This window comes from Marmota flaviventris, chromosome X, assembly GCF_047511675.1.
Source record: "Marmota flaviventris isolate mMarFla1 chromosome X, mMarFla1.hap1, whole genome shotgun sequence".
NCBI classification, from domain to species: domain Eukaryota; kingdom Metazoa; phylum Chordata; class Mammalia; order Rodentia; family Sciuridae; genus Marmota; species Marmota flaviventris.
Genome location: NC_092518.1, coordinates 18,400,394 through 18,425,566, shown reverse-complemented (window position 1 = coordinate 18,425,566; position 25,173 = coordinate 18,400,394). Strand labels below are relative to the sequence as shown.

Below are 25,173 nucleotides of genomic sequence, written 5' to 3'. Positions count from 1 at the left end.
TTGGAAGCACATGACTGCATCTATATTTGGAAACCTAGGCCCCCATCCCAGAAAACCTGAACCAGTAGAGCTCAGAAGAGTTCAGGACTCCATATTTAACCAGCATTTCAGTTAATTCTGGAGTAGAAGGTCTATGACCAGGCCATTCCATTTTGCCCAGGACAGTTCCAATTTACACCTGTTTACAGTTTAAAGTATAATAATAGTGCTCTTTTTCACTCTCAAAAATGTCCTGGGCTGGACAATATATAGTCTTCTTTCCTCTATCCATGGACCATAATTTGAAAAACACCACTATATAATTTACTGTTACACAGTTCTTATGTTTTGTTCATACGATATTCCCCAAAAGGTGAATTCAACATTCCCAGCTATAGAGAATTCAAATAAACCTGTTTTCTTTGATCATAAGAATTTAAATATCAGGGCTGTGGCTGTGGCTCAGTGGTAGCGCACTTACCTGGTATGTGTGAGGCACTGGGTTTGATTCTCAGCACCACATATAAATAAACAAATAAAATAAAGGTCTAAAAAAAGAATTTAAGTATCCTTGTGCATTCTCAGAAACTTACAAAGATGCCTGCTGCAACTAATGTACTGAATTTCAGAAACAGAAAAAGAAAACAAAGTTTATAGGTGGAAGTAATAAGAATACAGACCAGAGGTCATTAAACACCACACTGACACATTATGAATCACAACTACCATTTTATTGTTCTGATTATTGGGGTACAGAATTGTCCATGTGCTCCAGGACTAGTTTGGCTATGATGGACACTACAGATTGTTCCACAATTTACAGGGAACATTATCTGAGCCATACACTTTTCTGGTTGTTTTTCCAACAATCACAACAAAACACTTTTCTTCACGGAACATGGAATGACAAATGACCCAATCCAAAGTCATTCTTCACTCATGACAGTGTGTACCAGCCAGGCCACAGAACAGCACAGAACTTGGGGGGCTGGGTTTTAGTCTACAAACCACAAGGTTGCCTGGAAACACAGGATATTGTGTGTACATTTATCACTGTAACTAAGCTGACAGAGGCACAAAGTGAACAGGTCAGATTTGAACTTACTGGTACAAATATTGTAATGAACATTTATTTCATGTATTTTAATATTATTTTCTTATCAAATCAGCAATAATTCCCATTTTGGACACCAGTTTTATAAGGGGTTATGATGAAAAACTGTCCAAGCAAGAAACTTTTCACTTAATTTGTAGCATTAGACATGTGCATAAAGGTATATTTTATTCCATGATGGCTTTCTTATTCAGTTTGAGCATTTACTAGGCATTTACAAGTCGTGTTCTAAATCTGGAAAATATTTAAATTTCAAGCATTTACATACTTTTCTGAGTGTGTGAACTTAAGAGCAGCAGATGGTGTGTACATAAATCTTAAACAACAATTATGACCTCAAATGATTTTAACCCAAGGAACTCTACAGAGATTAGGGTTAGCCAGGATGCTAAAGCAGTATTTCCATTCTTCTAAAAATGTGTCATGTTGTCCAGAACTGACTCAAGCACAACTCATTTCTAATTAAAGCACAACATTCAGTTCTAGTGCAGAACAAGAAAAAAGAAGCAGGATTGCAACAATGAATGGACCAGAAATGAAAGAAGCAGTAGAACTCAATTCTTCCAACATTGAATAAAGTCCACTGCAATTTTTTTATTGTGGTGCTGGGGACTGAACCCAGGACCTTAAGTATGCTAGCGAGGCAAGTGCTCTACCACTGAGTTACATCCCCAGCTCAGTCCACTGCAATTTTTAAATAACTCAGTGCTTTATATTTTCTAGGAAAACCTTGCCTTGGCTATCCACTCAAGAGTCAAGGTACATTTTGTTTAATCTAAAAAAAATTGTAGGTATATGCACAATTTGTCAAAAGTACATACGAGCTCTAACAGAAATTTTTTCAAAGTGAAACACAAGATACCAAAGGAATTCATGTGGTATCTTCCCCAAGAAGAGTTACATAGGTATCCAAGGAAAAAAGGAACAGATACAGGACTTTGTAATGTTCCTTCTATTTTATTTTTCATGCTAGTTATAACAGCTGGGAAAATCCTGCCTCCTGAGAGGACTCAGCAAGTGAGGCCCAAAAGAGTCAGCCTGGTCCCTCTTCAATGGCAGGTGGTCTCAAGTCTTTAGATCCCTACAGTTATAGGCTTTAGTTGTAAACATTTTAAAACATTCTAATTAAATGGGTAGGATATTAACCTCAACATTTTTAACGATTAAGGCATAAGCCAGATCTTACTGAAAATACATTGTGCCTTTTAAAATACAGATTGAGCTTTCTGGCAGTTATAAAAGTTCAATGACAAAAAGAAAGTAGAGTTTATGAGAAATGGATGGCATGATTTAAACAATGTAACATTTTATATTCATCCTGATTTCACAAACTCCTTTTGTGACATATCATTTAGCATGACAAAATGGTGAACACCTTTGACTTGTAATCACATTTAATTTTTAACTTCCTTGTTAATGTCTAGCATATCTGAACAGCCAAAACAGTTAGCAATGAATGTTAAGATTCTTCATTCCCTCTCTCAAAAAGATCAAGATTTTTTTTTTTTTTTTTGTAACTGGAAATGGAACCTAGGGATGCTCTACCACTGAGTCATATCTCTAGCCCTTTTCTATTTTTTATTTTGAGGCAGGGTATTGCTAAGCTACCATGGCTGGCCTCAGACATGTGATCCTCCTGCCTCACCCTCTCAAATTGCTGTGGTTAAAGGCATGTGCCACCATGCCCAACAAGGTAAGAATATTTTAAACATTAAGTAGCTTTGTTATTAATATGCATTCCATTCTAAGTTTGCCATTTTCAATCATTTTGGAAGGCAAAGATGAACTGGAGAGCAGTTAAATCAGTCCTAAATGCCAGAGTTTGATGTTTACCTTGCTAAATGCAGGGCATAACTTGCTTAGTACATATGTGATCTTTGACATTTGTGCTGTTTTGGCCCACTTAAGAAAGTTATCCAGAGAATTTAAATTAATAAGCCATTTCTAGGTCAATAGAAGTTAGAATTACTTGATAGAATATTCTTTTAAGCGTAAGTTTATTATCCCAAAAGGAGTCTGTTCCAATGGAAAAGAATCCTCATTGAAAAGTCAAGAAGCAAACTATCAAACAAAATCAAATTATGGGGGTTTTCTAAGAAAATCTCAGAGATGTGTCATAAAAAGACTTCTGTTTACCTCCTAGACAAAGGAAATGTAGGTGTCTTTTATTATAAAAAACAAAAAAGGTTAAGTTCAGGTTTCTTGAGTAATCTCATGTTCCTAAAATGACAATACTTTTGAAACTTTAGCTCTGATATTTAGACAACAACAATCAAATCTGAACACACTGTGGTATAGTTCCAGAGATTCCCATGAGATTCTTATCAAAGGCTATTCCCTGAGACATGAAAGTGGAGTGAAAATGCAACTCTCTGAGTACAAAAAATATACATATAAAATCAATTTAATCTCTTTACTCCTCCCTTTAAAGAAATTACTAAAATAAAAAATTTTATCATTATAGTCTAAACTCTTATGCTTTACCTTTTTAAACATTTTTCTTTTAAATGAATATTTATTGCAAAGTCATACATGGGCTGATACTTTCACATACATTCTCTTGCTTGATACTTTTCTTAAAACTCTCAGAAATAAAAATACAGTTCTTACAATTTATACTGACTTAACGGAATCTTAAGATAATTAGTTAGAATGCAACTGTAATTCTTCACTTTTGGAAACTATAATAGGAAAAAGTTAAGCAAACTTAATGGAATCCTAGAATGATTAGAACTTTTTAAAAGAATGCAAGTGTAATTCTGTTCTTTTTGGAAAATATAAATGTGAAAAACAAATCCAAAATACCTCTCTATGTAAATTAAAGCTCAAGCCATGGTATTCAAAATTAAAGTGATTTACATAACCTACTATACTTTGTGTTTTTTTAGTAATTAACCTTCCTGAGGCTGATTTTGTTCTCCTTAGTGTTTGCTTAACTAAAGTGCTTAATAAAATTTCTACAGAATATATTACCCTCTCCATAGATGAATATTATTTTGAACTACAATCTGACAAAAATCTAACTACATTTAATTATACTTGATTAATCCAAATGTCACTGAGAGATTTATAGAACCGAGAAACATTTTTCAGGTTAAGTTCATACTCTTTCAGAACTGGAAGCTTCCTGGATCTAGTATTAGCACAGATTTACTATTTCAATTATCTAACTTTTTAAAAAATCAAACAAAAAATATTTCCAATAGCCCAAAGGGGACCATGGGACTCCAGACATCAAACTACTTCTTATCATTTTCAAGAGACATGCAGAATAACCTCTATCAAAAACTGACTTCATCACTTTTAATTGGGAAGCACTGTGCTTATGGAGTCGCCCAACAAAAAGGGAAAGGATACTGAGACCTGAGGTCAATTCTCCACATTGGATAGAATTTTCTGTGCAAAGAATGCACATGTATAGGATGTTTTCTGGACTTAGCTAAAACACTGAAAGGATGTTAAATGTGAGATTGGGGGGGGGGGGGTTAATGCAGGCATATAACCTTATCAGACATTTGTTTGGTGGCTTTCAGAAATGATATCCCATGATGTTCTTTTTCATATGCAAATAAGACAATTTAAAGGGTGACCAATTGGCTCTGCCTATGGGAATAAATAAGTGTATCGCATTTCCTCCAGTCAGCTAAACCTTCTATTTATTGCTGGGTCACTCAGCTCTATCCTAAAGGCGACAAGACAGACAAGTGTGAGGAACTAAAAGTCCCCACCATGGCTCTGATGGAAAGTAGTGGGCCACATGTGGCACACACCAAGTGACAACCTGCGTCCTAACCACCATAAGGCTATCGCAGAGATCAGAGGGAATACATGTCCCTATTTTAGAGATAGAGAGGTGAAAATATGTTTCTCAAGAGCTCTGTGTCTTTTTATTGTCTTATTTTGGGAGGCAAACAGCTGATGCTATCCTGGGGACTTCAGAGAGAAGCCTCTAGGATACTTCTTTAATCCTCTTCTAAAATGAGTTTGGAAGTATTAAATAGGGTCTTTCTCAACAAGCAGCTATTTTAAGTGCAGCATCAGCATCCAGAGGCTTTAAACAATTACTGAATGATTTCAGAAGTTCTAAAAACGTATCTGGAACCTGTGGCAATTGTGTTTTTGGACACAGCAGCTCACATCATTTGGTGAAATTTGATTGTAAAAGCTGGCTCTTTTCACCTGACTGCTGCTCCCTGTGGGTCAGAAAAACCATGACTGAAACAGGTCAGTTCCCTTTGTCTACCTAAAACTGCAATGCAGGGCCTCAACAGGGTCCCCCACAGAGCTGAGCACAGAACCAGGCATAGAAGATGAACTCTCCAAATGGAGATCAACAGATACAAAGCAGAGAAACCAGAAATCACCAACACTTCCTCCTCTGAGGAACACACCTGCCTATGACGAAAGCAACCCTGAGAAGGTTTGGTTCTGTCTCTCATTTCATTTTTTTCCATAGCATTCATCTCCCAATTGAACCATAAAATCACCTTATTTTGTTTCTTGACTGTCTTCTCTGCAAGAACGTGAGTCACAGAGTGAGGATTTCTGTTTGATCACTGCCATGTACCCATACTTAACATGGTTTCTAACCTGGATATTGTTTAAATGAACATTGAACACTTTTTCTTCCCATGACTCCTCTGTCTGCCACCTTCACTTTATTAGTCTCCTTTACCTGAGGGTACCGTGTTCAATTCTCCATTTTACAATAGCACAGACTAGGGCAAAGGCCCTGGTCTTAAGAATGCCTTGCCTTGAGTGGAGTTTGGTATATAGAGCAAGGCTGTCACTTGTACTCCCTGATCATTATGTGGGAGCTCTGAAGGTGACAAAAGTTTGCTGCTGATTTTCTAGTGAAGTGTGCTGGTCACTAAGGCAAGGAGGCTTCAATTCTCTGAGAGGCCAAATAAAACTCTACCCCATGATCTACCTGCAGATGTACTTCTGAAACATTAAACTATGCGCTTCCAGGATAGGCCCCAGATCTACAAACAATTTGAATGTATAATCATAAATAACAAAAAAATTCTGATGAAAACATAACACCCTTTTATTTCTTAATGAACCACATTAAAAAAAATGGGTTGATTTAAAAGACAGGTAAAAAAAAAAAAAAACCTGTGTCAAAACAAAGCTCTTAGAAGGGTTAACTGTCGCAGTGAGACGAGTTGACTACAACCTATTAATAAAAACAGCTTATACTTCTCTTGACAACTCTGATTACATGCTAGTTTGAAACATACTGTCATATTTAATTAACTAATTAATCATTGTCAATGGCCAATAACTTAAGTTCATTAAAATGTCACATGTTCCCTCTTTTCAAGCCAGAAGGTACTGATATCTCTAATTGTTGGAACAGGAACCTGAGTTAAAAGTTATCTTTCCACACAGAACAGTAAACAAAAATCTTGTATTGATTAAAGTTGTTAAGTGCTTTCCTGCTGGCAATATTGGTTCCTTCTGTTTACTAACATATAGATTATGAAGGACATTATCTTCAAAGTCAATGTTTAAGCACCTGGACCACTGGGAAGGATGGCAGAATAAATGCATGTTTATATAAGTGCTCCTGCTCTCCAACACACACATCCAAAAATTGAGCAAAAAGCTGTCTATAATGAAACTAATAAAAGCCACAACCCCATACCACGGACTCCAGGAGAGTGTCTAACAGATAAAGCAAAAGGCACATAAATACACTCTAAAGAATGATTTCAGAAACCATGATAAATATAGACAAAATGGTTCATCCAAGAATTGAAATAAGAAATAAAAAAGGACAATATTATGACCCAGGGGAAGAAACATAAAAAAAATTAAACTTAACAGAAGTGAAAGCCACATTATAAATAACAAGGCCCAAAATCATCAGTAGAGAAAGCTGAGTCAGTGAAATGGAGAATAAGGCTTCTGAAAAACAAAATCACAGTATGAAGGAAGACAAGGAGGTAAAACCCACTGAAAGAAAGATAAATGTGAAGGACAGATAATAGAGAGCCAAGAGAACAACAAATTCTCAAAGAGAATAGAATAAACCAATACAAAATGCAGTAAGGCCTGAAATGTCAATATATAATGCTCACTATGTACCAGAAAAAGCCAAAGGACAACTATCAATTCTGAGGTATATTCAAATGAACCTACTGAATTTTAAGGACTAAACAAAGAATCACATGTTTCCAGGGCAAGCAAGCAGGCCATCTACAAAAGGGGAAGAAAAAATCTATCTGGACTTAAGACCCCTTAGCACCATCAGCTAGAGACAACAAGTAATGATCCCAAAAATATCAGGGGGAAAGGATGTTATCCACAAAATCTGATAGCTATCCAAGTTATTGTTTATAATTATGGCAACAGAAATATATTTATAAATATGTGAGAGAATCTAACTGAAGCTGTAATCCAGGCATACCAAAAGATAAAAGCATCACCTCTCAAATGTGGAGTCTTTTTATAAAATGGCTGGCAGTGAGCACTGATTTCATTCAAAAATAGAATTAAGTTCAAATAACTCTAGTATAATTACCTATAGCTATACACTTTAGGTTGCCTGTCTTTCTAGGTAAAAGCTGCCAAGTCCATTTGATTATCTCCTTTAACTAACTATGCCAAAATGAAAACACACACAAAAGAAAGCCTCTCCTGAGTGGAATTACCTTGTATTATAGAAAATTTTTGGTTTAGAGCTTACCCTTGAGGATTAATATAGCCAAGAAATTCCTCAAAAGGGATAATGCTAATTACCTGATATATTGTTCAGAGCACTAATCCAGAAACAAGAAGACCCAACTACTAACTTAGGTTCTTCTATTCAGTTACCAAGCCACATTGGCAAACCATTTAACTACTTTGGGATTCATATGAAAAGTAGAGATAGTCCTGTGTGGTCCACCGCATGGCATCGCAAAGATCAAACCAGCTGCTGAATGTGAAATTTCTTTGGAATCAAGGCTGTAAAACCATGTCACTGTTTGGAGGAAAAGAACCCCTGTAATATAGAGCCAAAATTATATATTCAGAGACAAAGAAAGAATCAGATGACTCCTGTGGATCCACCTCAACTTACTGCCATTCCTCTATATTTTAAATCACTTCTTAGCACTATAGAAAGGAAATTCAGTATTTCCACATCTCCTGACCTGAACTGTTATTAATGTGGAGACAAGGATAATTTAAGAACTTAGAAAAATATTGCCCCACCAACCAAGGTAAATGGCTGTCAGTTTCATTGTTTGATTCAATGAATGTTTATTAAGTACCTACTATGGCCAGGAACCATTTCAAATAGTAGACATGGTCTCCAAATACTTAAAATAGAATAAATGAGAAGGCATTTCAGAGGAATGGGGAAGAATTCAGCGGACAAGGGGTCAATGTCTATTTATATTACAACCTATATGTAGAAATCTGACCATCTGCTTATACTAACAAAAAGAATAAATAAATACTTTGGTAAAGGGGCTGACAAACTGTAAGTATACAAGATATTCCTTAAACAGTTCTTGTGTTTTTTAAGGTATAAATTTAAATTATTAATGAAGAAAATGAAGATAGGAGAAGCCCAGATTTTACAGGCATCAGATGGATATGAGTAATCCCCAAAGTATATTTAGTAAAAAACTGATCATTAAATCCTTAAAAACGTCAAAATAAATTTTTACTTTTGAAAAAGATGTGTAAGGAATGTAATACGTTTTTTTTTCTATACAATATTTTCCATATCCATCTCTTACGTGGTGGTTGTCATAAAGATATAGCAATCAATGGACATTCCTCAAGCAATAAAAACTCTTCCTGAACAAGGCAGTAACACAACCCAAATCTGTTGCCTCCTTTCTACTACAGGATAACACACTTGAAAGTGTAAAGGAAAATGGTTGGAAATTAAGGCCTAGTAAGGTACTGATATACTATTTAATATCTATAAGGAAGCTATGTTTTTTTTAAAGGACAAGAAAATAATTGCATGGAATAGCCCCACTCCCAAGACACTGACCCAGATCTCTGGCCAAGATCACTGGTATTTCTTTTACCTGAATGATTGTATATGACTTCTCTAATGAGATCCTTCTAAGCATGGAAGAGAAGAGATATTTCTAAAGATGAAGGAAGTGCCATGAACTCAGACGGTATAATAAAATAAATGCAAATCAGATTCACTGGAACTAAGAGAGGCAGAGATGCAATCGAGCCACATGGAGCTGGCAAGAGCACAACTCTACTCAGGGAAAAATCCCCCACTGTGGTGGCAGTGGGGACAACTGCACTGTTACTACCATATGACTAGAGGAGGAGGAATACTTCAAAGTTAAAACTTCTAAATCAGTGGATTTGATACTTAAAAATTGGACCAAAAACATTTATACAGACAATAAAAGAGGGCAGAAATCAGACATGATATATATAAAAAATTATGGTGAAGAGAAACATCTTGTAGATTTGTGTAAAATGCTGGTTTTAATCTGGACTCTCAGATAACTTCTATTACTAAGGTTAAATATAACCCCATTCCTCTTTCCTTATCCCAAGTCCTCTACTAATTTCCACTTCCAACTTCTAGCAAAAAATAATGATTTTGAAAATCAGATTGAGCTTATAATTCTAAAATTAAAATTAGTGACAATGAAAATTATGAAGATCTATAGGATTTAAAAAAATAAACTAGAAAGAACTTTTCCCTATGGATAAGTGCATTACACACAAACTTCCAATTCCTTAGAAGACAACAAAGGAATATGATAAAGGTATAGTATCAAATTGGCAATACTTTCACAGAGCACAAAATTCCACTTTCCACTCATTAGAAGCTTGATATTGGCCAGAAGGCGGTTTTTCACTTAAGATCTTTGAAACCAAGCTGTTAAGTGAAAAATTCCAACACAACTTTTGGAATGCTTTAATCAATGGAATGGTAGTATACAAATGAATTTTAAAATAAAATCAACATATCAAATAACATGAAAAGTATCATACTGCATAATGAGAATACAATTAGATAGAAAAGGCAAAGTCTAAATCAGAGAAAGGAGGGATGCATATGAGAGAGGAAAGGACCTGGGACTGAATTATCAAAATGTGCTCTCAGCTGATATCTTCCACTTCCAGATTCCCTAGGCCAAAGCAGGAGGTTTGGGACAAAATGGTATTTGGTCACAAAGAACAATAATAGGATCTGCTATGTCTGGAATGGGGAAGGAGCTCAAAATTCTGCAAAGACTTTAGACATCAGACTCTACCATATTGAGATAGAGAATATGAGGACATGAGGGCTCTAATGAGGCTCTGTGCTCTTTTGTGGCAGGTACCAAGCACATCACAGCAAGATACCATGAAAAATTACTCAAGTTACTACTTTAGTGGAAGATCTGGTTGAAGTAACTACAGGAAGGGCTCCATGAAAAGGTCCAGCTGGTGTGGAGAAAACACACATTCAAGCACTGGGAATAACTATGGTGCCACACTCAGAGTTGGTGAAAGAAATTTCTCTGGTTGACTTGGAGAAGACAATCTTTCTTCACAGAGAGGATCAGAGCATTCAGTCTCTAGAAAGTTCTATTAGTCTTGATCTTGTCCCTATAAAGAAAATATTGGGAATATCATAGTGAGTTTATGAATACAATCTCTATTTTAAGCAACACTTAGAGCATTTAGTTATGGTGGTAATTCAAAAGCCCTTGCTTTAATTCATAATTATTTTCTATGGTTACCAGTACTCACTGGACGAAGTATACTTCAAGGTACCTAAACGGCCTGAGTTGGAGAAAGAGCTTTACTTCATAGGGAAATGTTAGTTAATAATTGACAAAGGAGTTTTCTTTTAAAAAACATAATTTTACAAACAAGATAATTGATTTTGGGACAATTTGACTTCTCCTTTCCAATTTCAAAGCCCTTTACTTTTTCCCTTGCCTAATGTCTGGTTAGACCTCCAGTAGTATGTTGAATAAAAATGATGAATGTGGATATCCTTATTGAGCCAAAATTATTAATTAGGGTAAAAACCATCAGGCAAATAGATAAATATACATTTGTAAAGTGCCAAAATAACACCACATAAAGGATTTTCTGGTGAAAAAGGGAAAATATGACAATATTTTTGGACAGTCAACACTTAAATTATGGTCTATCTTAACATCACTAATGGTGGATCAAAAAGATATCATGGGTCTCATCATGTAATTCTGCAATACGTTGATGGAGTATTCTAGAAAACAAAACAAAACTCCACTGAGACTTTCAATCAACTTATAGTTTACAGGAAATATGGGAACGGGGAATAAACTAAGTGATATTTCAAAGAAGAAATCAACCAAATCTAGGTGGGACATTTTTCTAGATTAAAAGCAATTTGAGACTACCCTGATGTATTATGGTGCTGAAATGGATCCCAAGTTGAACAAATCAGGAGAATTTAATGAGGTGAAATTTTGTTGACATGGAAAACTAGAGATATTTAAATAAAACAAAAGCAGGTTATAAATGGTATGAATTGTATGATCTCATTTTGGGAAAATATGTTTATAGTACAATTAGCAAATTATCTTGAAGATCATACACAAGACAGCAACAAGTGGCAATCTGTGGGTTGTGAAAATACAGTGATTTCTGCTTTTTTCACTCATTTATGTTTTCTAATTGTTTACAATGAATGCTGCTTTTCTATTAACAAAAGGTTATTTTAAATTAAATAAACAGAATCCTTACTCTTGTTAGTAAAGTTGGAGCTTAAGAGTAGTCAGAATAAAAACAAATCTGAAAACCAAAGATTGGACTATTTTCCTTAATTAATATAAAATAATGACAGTTATTATTCTATGACTGACAACTTTTTCAATTTTTTATCATGATAAACTATACAGAACATAGGTCTTAACCTTCTTAACAATTTTTAAGTGTACAGTTCACTGGCAATAATTTGTGCAACCATCATCAATATCTTTATCTAGAATTTTCTTATTATCCCAAACTGAAACTCTACTTATTAAACAACAGCTCCTCATTCCCTCTTCCTCCCACTCTCTGGCAAATACCATTCTTTTTTTTTTGACTGTATGAACTGGATTACTCTAAGTACCTGATATAAGTTAAACCATACAATATTTGTCCTTAAGGGTCTGGCTTATCTCCCTTAGCATGACTTTTCATATTGTAGCACATGAGGGAATTTCCTTCCTTCTTAAGGCCAAATAATATTCCATTGTGTGGATATACCACATTTTGTTTATCTTGGTAGATAATTTTAAATTCTTCATTTTTTCAGTTTCAACCTATAGAATTTCTCTAAACATTCTTCTGTCTCTAGGGATAAAAACGAAATGCAAATTTATTACTTTTTTAAATAAAATTCATGGCAGGATAAACCCCTGTTCACTGTTGCTAATAACTCTACCTACAGTGAAAGGTTTCCTAGAACAGGAGGACCACTATTGAAATAGTGACTCTGGCTACCTAATTCTTGCTATCCTTCATTCTGAGGTAAATATTCTGCTCCCATCATTCTTTCTCTTCAGGTCACTTTGTTTTTCCAGTGATAAAACCTCAAAGAATATCTGGTGGGGGAAAGTATCTCTCATCTTCTGGCTGGTACATTCTAGCAACAAGTCAGATCCTTTACAATGGAAATCAAAGTGCTACATTACTGTTTAGCCTTGTATTTTGATGCATCCCTGGGTTCACTGCTGGGATTGCTCCAGTCATCAGCTTCAGGCATGGTCTTGTAGTGGCGCCATGCAGACTTATTAAAAACTGGCAGCCTCTCAAATGATTCACTTGAAAGAGCCTGTTGGAAAAAAAAATACATATATATATATATATATATATATATATATATATATATCTCAAAGGTCTAGGTTGCCATTGTTTTCACATGAAATACTAACCCAAATTTTACTATTTAAAACATCAGATACTATAATGTATACTTCTGGAATTATATTAAAATTATATTTTAGCAGTTTTACTTAGACTAGCAAGGAAAAAATTAAAGCTATTTTAAAGGATTGAAAACGTTTAGTTATTTAAAGTCAGAATAAAGTACACATGACTAGAACAAAATACATTTCAATTCAGCTAATACTGCTTTCAGATATTCAATTGTTTTGACTTATGTTCTTAAACCAGGACTATGGTTTACCAGGCAGCTGTTCTCCCAAAGGGCCCAAGGAGAAATTAAGTCTCATTCCTACCAGATTTATAAACATATGCCATCAAGTAATACCAAATATCACATCATTTAGAGGCTGGGGATGTAGTTCAATGTGTGCTTAGCATTCAGGAGACTCTGAGTTCAATTCTCAACACCAAAACAAACCAACCAATCACATCTTTTAGAAACACTGGCATCTAAGAAAAATACTTCAAATAAATGGCTAAATTATGATGACACATATACTAGCCACAGTTAAAAAAGAATGAGCCACTGTCTTTCCTATTTCCCCCCCTCTTGTTGTATGTTAGCATCCATATATCAGTCAAAATATACTCCACTGTCATGTATATCTAAAAAGGAAAAAATAAAAATAAAAATTTTTAAAAAGAAAGGTATTAAGAGAGGAAAAAAGAATGAGCCATTTCTATATGAGCTGATAAGGAAAGATTTATAAGATATATTGGAAAATAAAAACAAGGTGCTAAAATTTCATTTATGTGGAAAAAGATTAGTCGTTTATAAATGCAGACTCAACTCTAAGAGGATCCATAAGAAACTGGCACTTCTTTTGGGAAAAGAGAAATGGTGGCTTAGGGCCCTTAGTTCTTCCTTTTGTAGCTTTAATTTTTTATAATGTGCCTATATTACCTATTCGAAATACTAAAAAAATATTTCAGAGTTTAGGTAAGAGATTCTACCACCAACAACAAATGAGAAGAGCTATATGTATTATTATTGAATTTTTATAATTAGGGAAAACTAGCAAATTTTTAAAGCAAAACATAAAACAACTTCAAATTATTGAAAAATCTGTCTTTAAAATTAGGTCTTCAATTGACATGCAATTTTAAAAAATCAAAATTTGGAACTATGGTTTTGAAAACAATATTTTAATACTTAAACATCTCCATGTTTAATGTTTTGCTGTATCTGAGCATAAAATCAAGGATAAGGTACAACATGGTTTTCATGTGAAATGGAGGTAAATCTGAAGTGATTGTATAGTACTAGTCATCATTGGTGAGTTATTAGAACTTATAGCATTAAAAAGTGAAGATCATACTAACAAAATATGCAGTACCTTCAAATAAATGACAGCATCAGTACCCACTCCTTCCATGGAATACAGTTTTAGATCTCCCTGAAAATATCTAGCATACAGGCGAGAAATTGGCAAACCATAACCAAATCCAGCCTATCAAGAAAAGAAAATTAATACAGTGAGACAGGCACAATGCTTCATATGAGGACCACTGAGAGAAGATAAAAATAAATTACTGATTCAGATTTAAATCAAATGAATTATTGATTCAAACTTTACAATTTTATATATATATATATATATATATATATATATATATATATATATATATATACACACACACACACACACACACACACACACACACACATGCTTATCTATGGTAAATCTCTTTATTTTCACCCTGCAAAAACATTTCTCACATGTTTGGATAATAACAGAAATGTTCCAATTTTTGATTAAATTTTTGGCATTGTAAAGTAAGATTTTAAGCACATTTTAAATTTGATATGGAATTTGCTTTAATGAAAAAACTAAACCACATTCATTTCAAAGTTCCATTATCAGATTTTCTTGCTCTGTGAAGTGAAAATTAATAGCACCAGAGTTCACATCTACCAGTAACAAGGCTAAAACTTTGAAAAGAAAATAATTTCCTGGGAGGCTACTTCCCAAGGTTCTGTAAATGCTACAATATGTTAATATATTATAGTTCATATATTTTTAGAAATAAGAAAATATTTTAATACCTTCCTGTATCTCTATGTCACGGAACCCTGATGGTCAGAAAGAGGTAATTTTTAAAGATCTCAGATATTGGTGAGAACAATAAGAATAACTGAGACTAAATTCAGTAACTTTTGTGTTGGTCATGGGTGTCTGATGCAGGGAGATGCTATCCCATCCAGTTCCATCACCTCTGATTAAATCTATGAACATGGTTAAGGAAAGAGGGGCAGTAGGATAATATACCCATAGTCACAGTCCCATGGGCTTCAGATTCAGACCAAAGTTGAAATCTACTTTTTTGTGCAACTGAGAAATTAACTCAATATCTTTAAGACTATTTTCTCATTCAAACATGTAATAAAAAGCTTACCTGCTTTAAGGATTAAATTATAAAATAAGTGTAAAGTCTTGGCACAGTGCAAAACACATAGCAAATCTAAAGAAATGGAAGCAGGTATCATGGCTACTAAGAGTAGCAATTTTACCAAGTTACATGGATTTCTTCCATTTTCTAACATTTCAATATCTTCCTCATTGTTGGGCCTAATTGAAAGGGTGGGGTAACAGAATACACCTATCATTTAAGTCACACTGGCTGAATATGGTCCCTGAACGTGACCTATCCTTAATGACAGAAGAAACCACAGCAAAGAAATCAGTATACTTCAGGAAGAGACCCAAGGGAATCTACTTCTGTATTCAAGCAAGGCTAGTGCTTGCCCTCAGGTGTAATGGGGAACAGCTGAGAACACTATGAGGCAGTAGGAAAGCCCAGAGTCCTGAGGATCACAGAGGAGGGGCCTCTACCTTGGATTTGCAAAAGTTCAGGGAAGGTTTCCCAGAGTGTTAAAGCATCAATAGGAGTTAGTTGGGTGCACACTCTTCCAACCTAGAATCCATGTGTCAAGGGCACAGAAATGTAAAATTCTAAGTTGTTCAGTGAGGAAATTATGTTTTCTAGTAGTCCGTATGCATGAACCCATATTAAAGCTGAGAAGTTTACTAACTGGGAGAGACACTTGAGTAAATATTTCCTCAAAAAGGAAGTGAGGGGAAGGGGAAAAATAATACAAGGGGGACAAACGAATGTCAGTAAAGGGGGCAGAGAGAGAAGAGGGGAGGGGAGGGGAGGGGAGGGGAGGGGAGGGGGGATAGTAGAGGATAGGAAAGACAGCAGAATACAACAGACACTAGTATGGCAATATGTAAATCAATGGATGTGTAACTGATGTGATTCTGCAATCTGTATATGGGGTAAAAATGGGAGCTCATAACCCACTTGAATCAAATTGTGAAATATGATATATCAAGAACTATGTAATGTTTTGAACAGCCAACAATAAAAAAAAAAAAAAAAAGAGAAGCCAAGGCTGGGGTTGTAGCTCAGTGGCAGAGTGCTTGCCTAGCATGTATGAGGCACTGGTTTCAATCCTCAGCAGCACCATATAAAAATAAATAAGTAAAATTAAAAGTATCCTGTCCATCTACAATAAAAATAAAAAGGAGAAGCCATATGTTATGCTAGAAAGAACACAGATGTAGCCAGAGCCAGCTCTACCATTAACTAGCTCAGTGACCTTGGGCAAGGTACTAACTTTATTTCCTCATCTATACAATGGGAGAGTAGGTACGTATATTAAGTCTTCTTGCTTCAATTCCTCAGTTTCATGAAGAAAATTATGACATAACTGCTGCCCTCAGGATGTTATTTAAGACCTGGAATAGACAATTCATATTCCTTTTAAATGATTGGAGAAGGTTCTAGACTTGTTTGTAGTGCCTTTTTTTCTTTTGATATTTATTTAAGTAGGTACCAGAACCTGGTCAAGGCAATGCTTTTGATCTTTCACAAATTTTCACAAACTGATCTTTCAGAAATTTTTCCTGAATCCTATATAAATGACTTCCTCTCTGCTTTCCTCATGCTGAGTTAACAAATTCTGTCTCAAATAAACAATGAAAAATGTTTGATTTTATTCATACAAATAAAATATAATCTTATGTGCTTATCAGTCAGGTAGGACTTTAAAATGAAACTTAATTTATACCCTGAACCATTTTGCAGACTGATAGATATGTTTCTGTGTTTAATGACAAAGGGTTCAATTGTTGTTTGTCAATTAGAAACACTCAGCAGGGGAAGAAAGTGTGGCCCTACCAGGATCTAACTGCTACCATGGTAACCAGAGGCTTTTCTCACTGCCTTAATAGGGCTCAAGGTTATTTCCGGAGTGCAATAGAAAGGGCTCTGAAAATGCATACACCACCTATATGTTTTGTGCTTAGGTTATTTAATATGAAAAAATTTAATGTTTTCATAACTGAACATTTTAATTATATAAACAAATTTTATGGTGGAGATTCAAAGGCTCTGGGAGACTTGGACCTCTATGGTTATGTAGCACCAAAGTACCCAGGACCAAACTACAGTTATACATCCTGCACAGATCCCTCACTCACTCACTGGTAGCTTCCAACCCCTCCTAGGACAGCACAAGGTAGTAAATGACGCTTCACAAGCAGTCTTAACACAGCAAAATGTTTTTTCACTGTATTTGGGATTTGAGGCACTCAGCTCAGAGTGTTTCTTAGACAAATTAGAGAAGCAGTCTAAGTCCAAAGGATTCACAAAGAAAGCCAAGGCAAAAAGTTTCTTCCTCCAAGCTGTACAGGAAGCAGTCTAGTTGAGGCTAGTTCAACAACCTGGAGAGATGGGCAGTTTCTTTCTCTCTCTCTCTCTCTTTCTCTTTCTTTCTTTCTTTTTCTCTCATGTTAATGACTTTTTCTTCAGAAGCCATTTTCAATGTTTACTTACCAAAGGGGCAGCTCTTGTAGGCTCCAAGCTAGGTCTAGGAGCAGTTGAATACATGTAGTTAAAAAGACGATCTATTTTTCTAAGCGGGACTCCACCACCTTGGTCACTTATCTGTAGTGTAGAAAACATTTAAAAAAAGAGAAATCAATCTATACTTAGTAGGAAGCAATGAGTTCATTAAAGTATATGCTAAAGTACTCTAAAATGCATAAGGGCTTTGAACTTCCACAGAAATATTATTCCTTTGGGGACACTATAAAATAAAAGAGGTATAATAGTGCAGTGGGATCCAAAATGCTTGGGATTGAGGTCTTGTTCAGTGAAGCTTAAATTAGGTAACTTAAGCCAAGGATCCAGTGCAGTACAGTCATGTGTCATTTAATGACAGAGATACATTCTGAGAAATGCATTGTTAGGTGATTTCATCATATGAACATTATAGAGCATGCTTAAACAAACTAAACTGACTAGGCAATATAATCTTATGTAAGCACCATTGTATATGTATGCAGTCATTGACAGAAGCATCATGACATAACTGTATTTACAAGTAAGATACTCAACAAATGTCAGTTTTTCCCCTTCCCTCTGATTTCTCAATGTCTATATACTATTGAAATCAACTGATAAATAAAGCAGTTACCTTAATGGACAAGTCTTCTTTACCCAAAGTAACAAGGGTTTTAACAGCTGGGTAGCCCTCTTTTCTATCTTCGTATAGTTCAACTGTTGCTCTCATTGAGTTCTAAAATAATAAAACTCTTTTCAACCATACTGATGACTCATAATTTACAATTTTATTTATTTATATACTCATTTGGTGCTAGAGATTGAATCCAGGACCTTGAACATGCTAACAGTATGCACTGTACCACTGAGCTACTCCCCCAATCCCACAAATCATAATTTTAAAAAAAGAAACAAGCACCAGATTATTACCTGAAAGTTCTTCTGTGGGGGCAAATATAGTTGGATTTATATGCTATTTTTCCCTCTAAAGAGCTTAGCTAAATGTATTCAGATCAAGGAAAATTTTCCTGACACTTTATTTTACATCAAGTTTTAGCCATATCCAACATACTAAATATTTTTTCTTTCCTTCCTTTTTTTTTTTTTGCTTTAGGGTATTTAAATCATTCAACTCAACCCAGAGAAATGTTTTTATCACAACTAATGAGGCTGCAGAGGCTGATTTGTGCACTTTAAGTCCTATTTATCAGTCTGCATTTATAGAGCACCTTTCCTCTAAAGAAGGGAGAAAAACTGAAAGGATTCATGCTTTCCACAAAAATTAATCATTTGACTGAGAAAAAGTAGAAGAAATATCCGTTAAAAAGAAATTCTGAAAAAGCCACAGCTGTTGAAGAGGAAGTTCACAATTGAATGCCCATCTCCACCTTAAAGTGTTACATCAGTAACATTCTAATTTTTGGAAGCAAATCAGCATAACTGATTTTTCAGGTGTTCACTTTAGTATTTTACACATTGGAAGAAATAAAATTTTAGCTCAAAGATCTTGTGCCTGTAATACTACCACTGTAAATGCCATTAACTACCAAGTAACAAAAGCAATAGCTTAGGCTATAGAGTCTAAAGAGGTGAGGGGTTTTTCTGTTTGTATTATTTTGTTTGGTTTGGTTTTTTGTTCTTTTTGATTCAGCCCAGCCACATCTTTCTTCTCTGCTTCTGGAGGATCTTCTGAATTAATTCAAATATTTAAAAGGGTTACAGGAGCTCTCAAGACTGGAACAACCACTAATACACCAACACAGTTAATATTCAAAAGAATAGATAAGCATAAACATGTTTTTATTTTGGTCTGGCTATCACCAATAAAGCCTTTGCCAGGTTTGCAAACTAAAAAGCATCTCTAATCTCATAACTGAAGGAAAAACAGTATGGATTTTATGTAAAGTCTCTAAAGTACAATTAAGTTTCAAAATCAATATGTACTAATATTCACAAAAACTATACTGTACACAGCAATTTTTCATCTCACAGTGTACAAATTATAAAACCCACAGGATATCAGAAATAGAATTTTTAGAATGGTTATGCAAAACCTTTTTCTTATGCTAATCTAATGAATCCATTATGCCCTGAATCAAAGTAATTTAAAATGAAGACTTCTTTCCATGTTTTTAAATTCCACTTACCTTGAACAACTCAAATAGCATGTGAAACAGATGTGAGGGCACATAAACTACCTGAATAGGCTTGTCTGGTGCTTTGGCTGAAAACAGAGACAAAACCGTCAATGAATAAGGACCAAAACTAGAATGATGTTTGCATTCTATTTTCTGAGTACATAAAACAGAACTCTATAAAAGGATAATTTAGGTTTCCTCCTTTAAAGGCAGTGATGAGCAAAAACATATGCTGCAGAATCAAACAAACCTGGGGTGAAACCCAGTTCCTTCACTTACCAGCTATGTGACCTTGGACAGATCATTCAAGCACTCCAAAATTTAGTTGAGCAAAACTGGAATATTATCATCTATGTCATGATGTTCTGAACATTATGTAAGGTCATCCAAATATCACTTTGTATTTTTTCAAATTAGGAGGACACCCTTGCTACCAACCCATGGTCAGTTGGAGAAATGGAAAGCCACAGGAGAACAGGGGGTGGTGAAGTAGACTAAATAGCAGCACTAAATTGTGTTAAGTTATGATATACAGGGTATATTGTAGAGTAAAATGTAAGGTTCATGTAACTTCTCTACTAGTACCTAGCAGCTAAATGCCAGGAGACATACAGTTTTTCTCCTTACATCAGGGACCTTCTGAGGAAAATCTGAGGAACACTGAATCCTATGTCAACCACAAAGAACAGCGTGGGGTAGAGAGGTGGTGCTCAGAAATGTAGTCCTTCCTCCTCCTCATGACCTGAAATCACTTAAGAGATTAAAACTGCATGAACTTTCTCAAGAAAAATACAGACATACTCATCCATGTTATAATTTCAACCTAACTACCTCCTCTAGTTATGTAAATAACAATAATAAAAATTAGAGCTAATATTTGTTTGGTTCTTGGCAATTTATGAAGAGCTTTCACACATATCATCCAACTGAATACTCATTGACAATGCCTCGTGGCTCATAAGGTAGGTGGTATTATTTACAGGTGAACAAATAAGCTTTGAGGAGGCTGACTATGGTAATAGAAGTGATGCTTAGGCTGGGGTTGTGGCTTAGTGGTACAGCGCTTGCCTAGCATGCGTGAGGCACTGGGTTTGATCCTCAGCACCACATAAAAAATGAAATAAACAAAATAAAGGTTTTGTGTCCATCTACAACTAAAAATATTTTTTAAAAAAGAAGTGGTGCTTAAATTGGACACCTGGCCCAAGAGTTTTTTTGAGGAAATTAAACATAGGGTCTTGCTCATTCATGCTAGGCAAGTACACTACCACTGAGCTATATCTCCAGGCCCCGAGCGCATTTTTTCTTTTCTTTTTTGTGGTGCTGGAAATTGAACCCAGGGCCTTGTTCATGCAAGGCAAGCACTCTACCAACTGAGCTATATCTTCAGCTCACAAGAGCTTTTGATTCTAAATCCTGAACCCTTTTATGATAAGTTATTTTAAACATTATTTAGTACTGTTTAGAAATGGCTTACCATTTCATAAAGAAGAAAAGCAGTAAGTAGTTCTTCTATCTTCTTCCACCTTACCCCTGTCTGTGCCTGGGCAGCTACTCTTTGCTATTTCTGCTGAAATCTTTTTTTTATGTTTATTTAGTTGTAGTTGGACACAATACCTTTTTATTTTATTTATTTATTTTTATGTGGTGCTGAGGATCGAACCCAGGGCCTTGCACGTGCTACTGCTGAGTCACAACACCAGCCCTCTGCTGTAATCTTTTGTTTGACATTTACATTATGTTCTGTAGCCCTAAAACAACGATTCTGCATGTCATCTATAGGTTAAGAAAGTTGAAAATCAGTATTATGGTCAAATTATAACTACATACATGTCAACTGCTATAATGCAGCCACAACAATGTACCTGGATGATATTTCCTTCCCTTGCAAGCCCAATGATATGACTTGCATCAACTGGAGGACAACACTCTCAGACTTAAGGTGAAATGGATTCTCTTTATATTCTTCCAACTGTTCAACATCATGCTAGCCTTTTTAGGTTGTTTCATATTCATACTTAGTCTATCTTGCACAGCTATGATTTTTTCCTAGCATTTCTAGTTAGAAATGCCTCTCCTCTTGGGCAACTGGACAAGAAACATGCTTTGATCATTGCATCACCAAGATCTTCCATCTGCTTCTTCTTTTGCATAGTATCCATCCAATATTAAGATTTTTCAAATTAGAATTGATTGCTTTCCAAACATGCTGCATAGCTACCATCCTAAAATTGTTTTTGATTGAAGTTCTAGAATGTTTCCCCCTTTTTTATCTACCTTATACACTTCATTGAGTTAAACAGGTAACCTACTTCAAAAAGGTGTAGGGCTGGGAATATAGCTCAGAGTTAGAGCACTTGTTGAGAAAGGTGTGGATGAGGTATACATATCTCAATCCTTGTGATTTACCTGCTGGAAGGCTGGATTAGTTATAGAATTCTGGATTTGAAATAATTTTCTCTTAGAATTTGGTAAGGGGAGGGTCTTCTAGCAATAATAGTACAGTTGATAAGTTTAATGCCATTTATGTTTCACTCATGCTACTACTGGCTTTGACCATGACACACCACAGTTGTAATGTTCTTGTTTAAGAATCAAGAACTGAATTTATCATTCGAAGTAGTTAGTGTTCATCTCCCACGTGGCTCTCCCCTACATGGGAAAGCTGACTTGGAGCTCTGTGTACTGGATAGAAACTTCAATTGGCTTCAGGACAAGCAGACAGCAAATGAAGAGGGCTTTACTTTGGAGTAATACCACTCATATTAACATAACTCATATCGGTACTGGGATTGAACTCAAGAATGCTTAACTACTGAGTCACATCCCCAGTGTTCTTTGAGACACAGCCTCACTAGGTTGCTTACAGCCTGCAATCCTCCTGCCTCAGCCTCCCAAGCCACTGGGATCATAGGCATGAGCCACCATGCCCAGCTCCCAGGTTGTTCTTAAACAAAGTACTCTTATTTGGCTGTTGGCAGGCAAAGCCCCAACAGAGTCAAGTTGCTCCCCATTATCCCTCTATGCTCCCTCCTTAGACCAGCTTTCAGTTAACTCCTACCCTTTGGCTTTTCCTTCCCATTCTAGTCCTTTGCACCACCAGCTCTTCTCCTAGGATTCCTCCAGGAAAACATTTGGCAAACTGGTTCCCACCTCTGCTGTAGCCCTCTCCTTTGTGGTTGTTTCTGCTCTGTCCCATCAATCAGCATAACTTCACCTGGTTACCCTCTTTCAGGATTAGTGGTTTCCATGGACTCAGTATATATGCCCCTCAATTCACACACTAAAACCTAATTGCCAAAATGATAGTATTAGGAAGTGGGGACTTTGGAAGATGTTAGGTCATGAAGGTGGAGACCTCACAAATGGTATCAGTGCTCTTATAAACAAGACCCCCAGAGAGCTCCCACACCCCTTCCTCCATATAAAGACACAGTGAGATGCCATCCATGAACCATGAAGTAGGCCCTCACTAAACACCAAATCCACTGGCAACGTGATCTTGAACTTTTCACTCTCCAGAACATGAGAAATAAATATCTGTTGTTTAAGCCATTAAGTCTCTGGTACTTATGTCATAGCAACCTAAAGGAACTAAGATAGTGGTCCACCAATAAAACCCCCGACTTTCCTTTGGTGATTTTCTTTGGATTCCTTTACTGTTGTTTTAATGGAGTCTGAATGCTTAGTCTATCCTGTACCAAAAGGCATGATTAGTTTTATAAACAGCCTCTGAATTCAACCTTTTCATTCTAAATCTCAAGGAAATGAAAATACCTTTTACAGTATGATTTTTTTTTTTTTTTTAGTTCAAACAGCATTCTCTGGGAGCCATCTAAAGGCCTGCTCAATTACTTGCACTTTTCTTTGGGAATATTATGGTTTAGATTTCTTTCCTTCCTTTTAAAGCCTTGTCAAATGTTTCTGTCCATGACTCTTCTCTTATTCTGGGTCTAGTGGCTGTTAAATATTGAATGCTTAATAGATGTTTGTTGACTTTCTAAAATAAGAGACAAACAGAATATGAATTTTCTGTCTAAGGGTACATTTTTAAAAGTCAATGGAAAAATGGTTCAGATTTTTCATGCTCAAGACTCAAGAAAAAAATAAAGTGTCCATTTTACATAGTCATTGCTGTAAATACCATTAGTTGAAGAAGCATTTAATAAATACCAATAGAACTTGATGTAGACATGAGGAATTCTTTGGAAATTTTTTTTAGTTATAGATGGGCACAATATTTTCATTTTGTTTATTTATTTTTATGTGGTTCTGAGGATGTAACAGAGTGCCTCACATGTGTAAGGCAAGCGCCCCACCACTGAACCACAACCCCAGCCCAGACATGAGGAATTTTATTTTCAGATAGTTCTCCTATAAGAATGAAAAAGGAATTGGAGGCTAAGCAGAAAAAATGCATTTAAAAGAAAAGGTAGCAGTGTATTTAAAACTGGCTAATCAGTTCCCAAGGTCAATGGATAAGGCTATTAATAACAGCATATAGTAGAGTTCAAAGTCACAGTGGGATCAAGTCCCAACTCTGTCATTTGATAGCTATATTAATATGTACTTAACCTACCTGGGCCCCAGTACTCCATCTCTGAGGGACCCAGTACATATTTCATTGGACAAATACAAGGATTAATTGAGATAATGGTGATAAACTGGTAAGAAAGGGTCTTCCACATTGTAAGTAGTTGATACATGTTGGCTATTACTATTACTAATATTAATTTCTCAATGTTAACAGTGCTACCAGTGATAGCTTTTGGATTGTACGGAACCACTTGATTTAAAGTACCCATAAAAGTATTCAATATAGGAAAACTAGAGGTTAAAGATTCTAGGATAGACACATTCCTTTTCTATTAAAACATTACATACAATATAAATGAAATTTTATTTTTCCCACCAAACCCAAAGCTATGAATCATTCTCTTGTTAAGAAAGTCTAATGTACAAATGGTGAAGAAATACGAGGGACTATAAGTCTTATCTTTCCAAAGTCAAGCTTGACTTCAAGTAGTTACCCTTTACTAAATATCCAGTATGTGCCCAGTGCAATATTTGAGGAAATAGACATTCTTCTTCCTCCATGCAAGGCAAGCTAACCAATGAGGAAGCTGAGCATTAGAGAGCTGAAGTCATCTTAAGGCTCATGTTACTTAAGTGTTAGAATCAGGGTGTCTACTACCT

At 35.5% G+C, this 25,173-nt stretch overlaps 1 protein-coding gene across 1 annotated transcript in view; it reads right to left on the bottom strand.

Annotated features, from left to right (window-relative positions):
- Positions 1–9,976: 9,976 nt before the first annotated feature.
- The window catches only part of Pdk3 (pyruvate dehydrogenase kinase 3), a 70,633-nt gene continuing 55,436 nt past the window's right edge, over positions 9,977–25,173 (bottom strand). Inside the window, exons 7-12 of the mRNA XM_027927344.3 lie at positions 19,987–20,063; positions 18,474–18,575; positions 17,831–17,941; positions 14,326–14,439; positions 12,736–12,875; positions 9,977–10,669 (exon numbers count right to left, since the gene is read on the bottom strand). Coding sequence (XP_027783145.1) covers positions 10,639–10,669; positions 12,736–12,875; positions 14,326–14,439; positions 17,831–17,941; positions 18,474–18,575; positions 19,987–20,063 — 575 coding nt within the window. The 3' untranslated portion in view covers positions 9,977–10,638. The remainder of the gene's footprint in view (positions 10,670–12,735; positions 12,876–14,325; positions 14,440–17,830; positions 17,942–18,473; positions 18,576–19,986; positions 20,064–25,173) is intronic.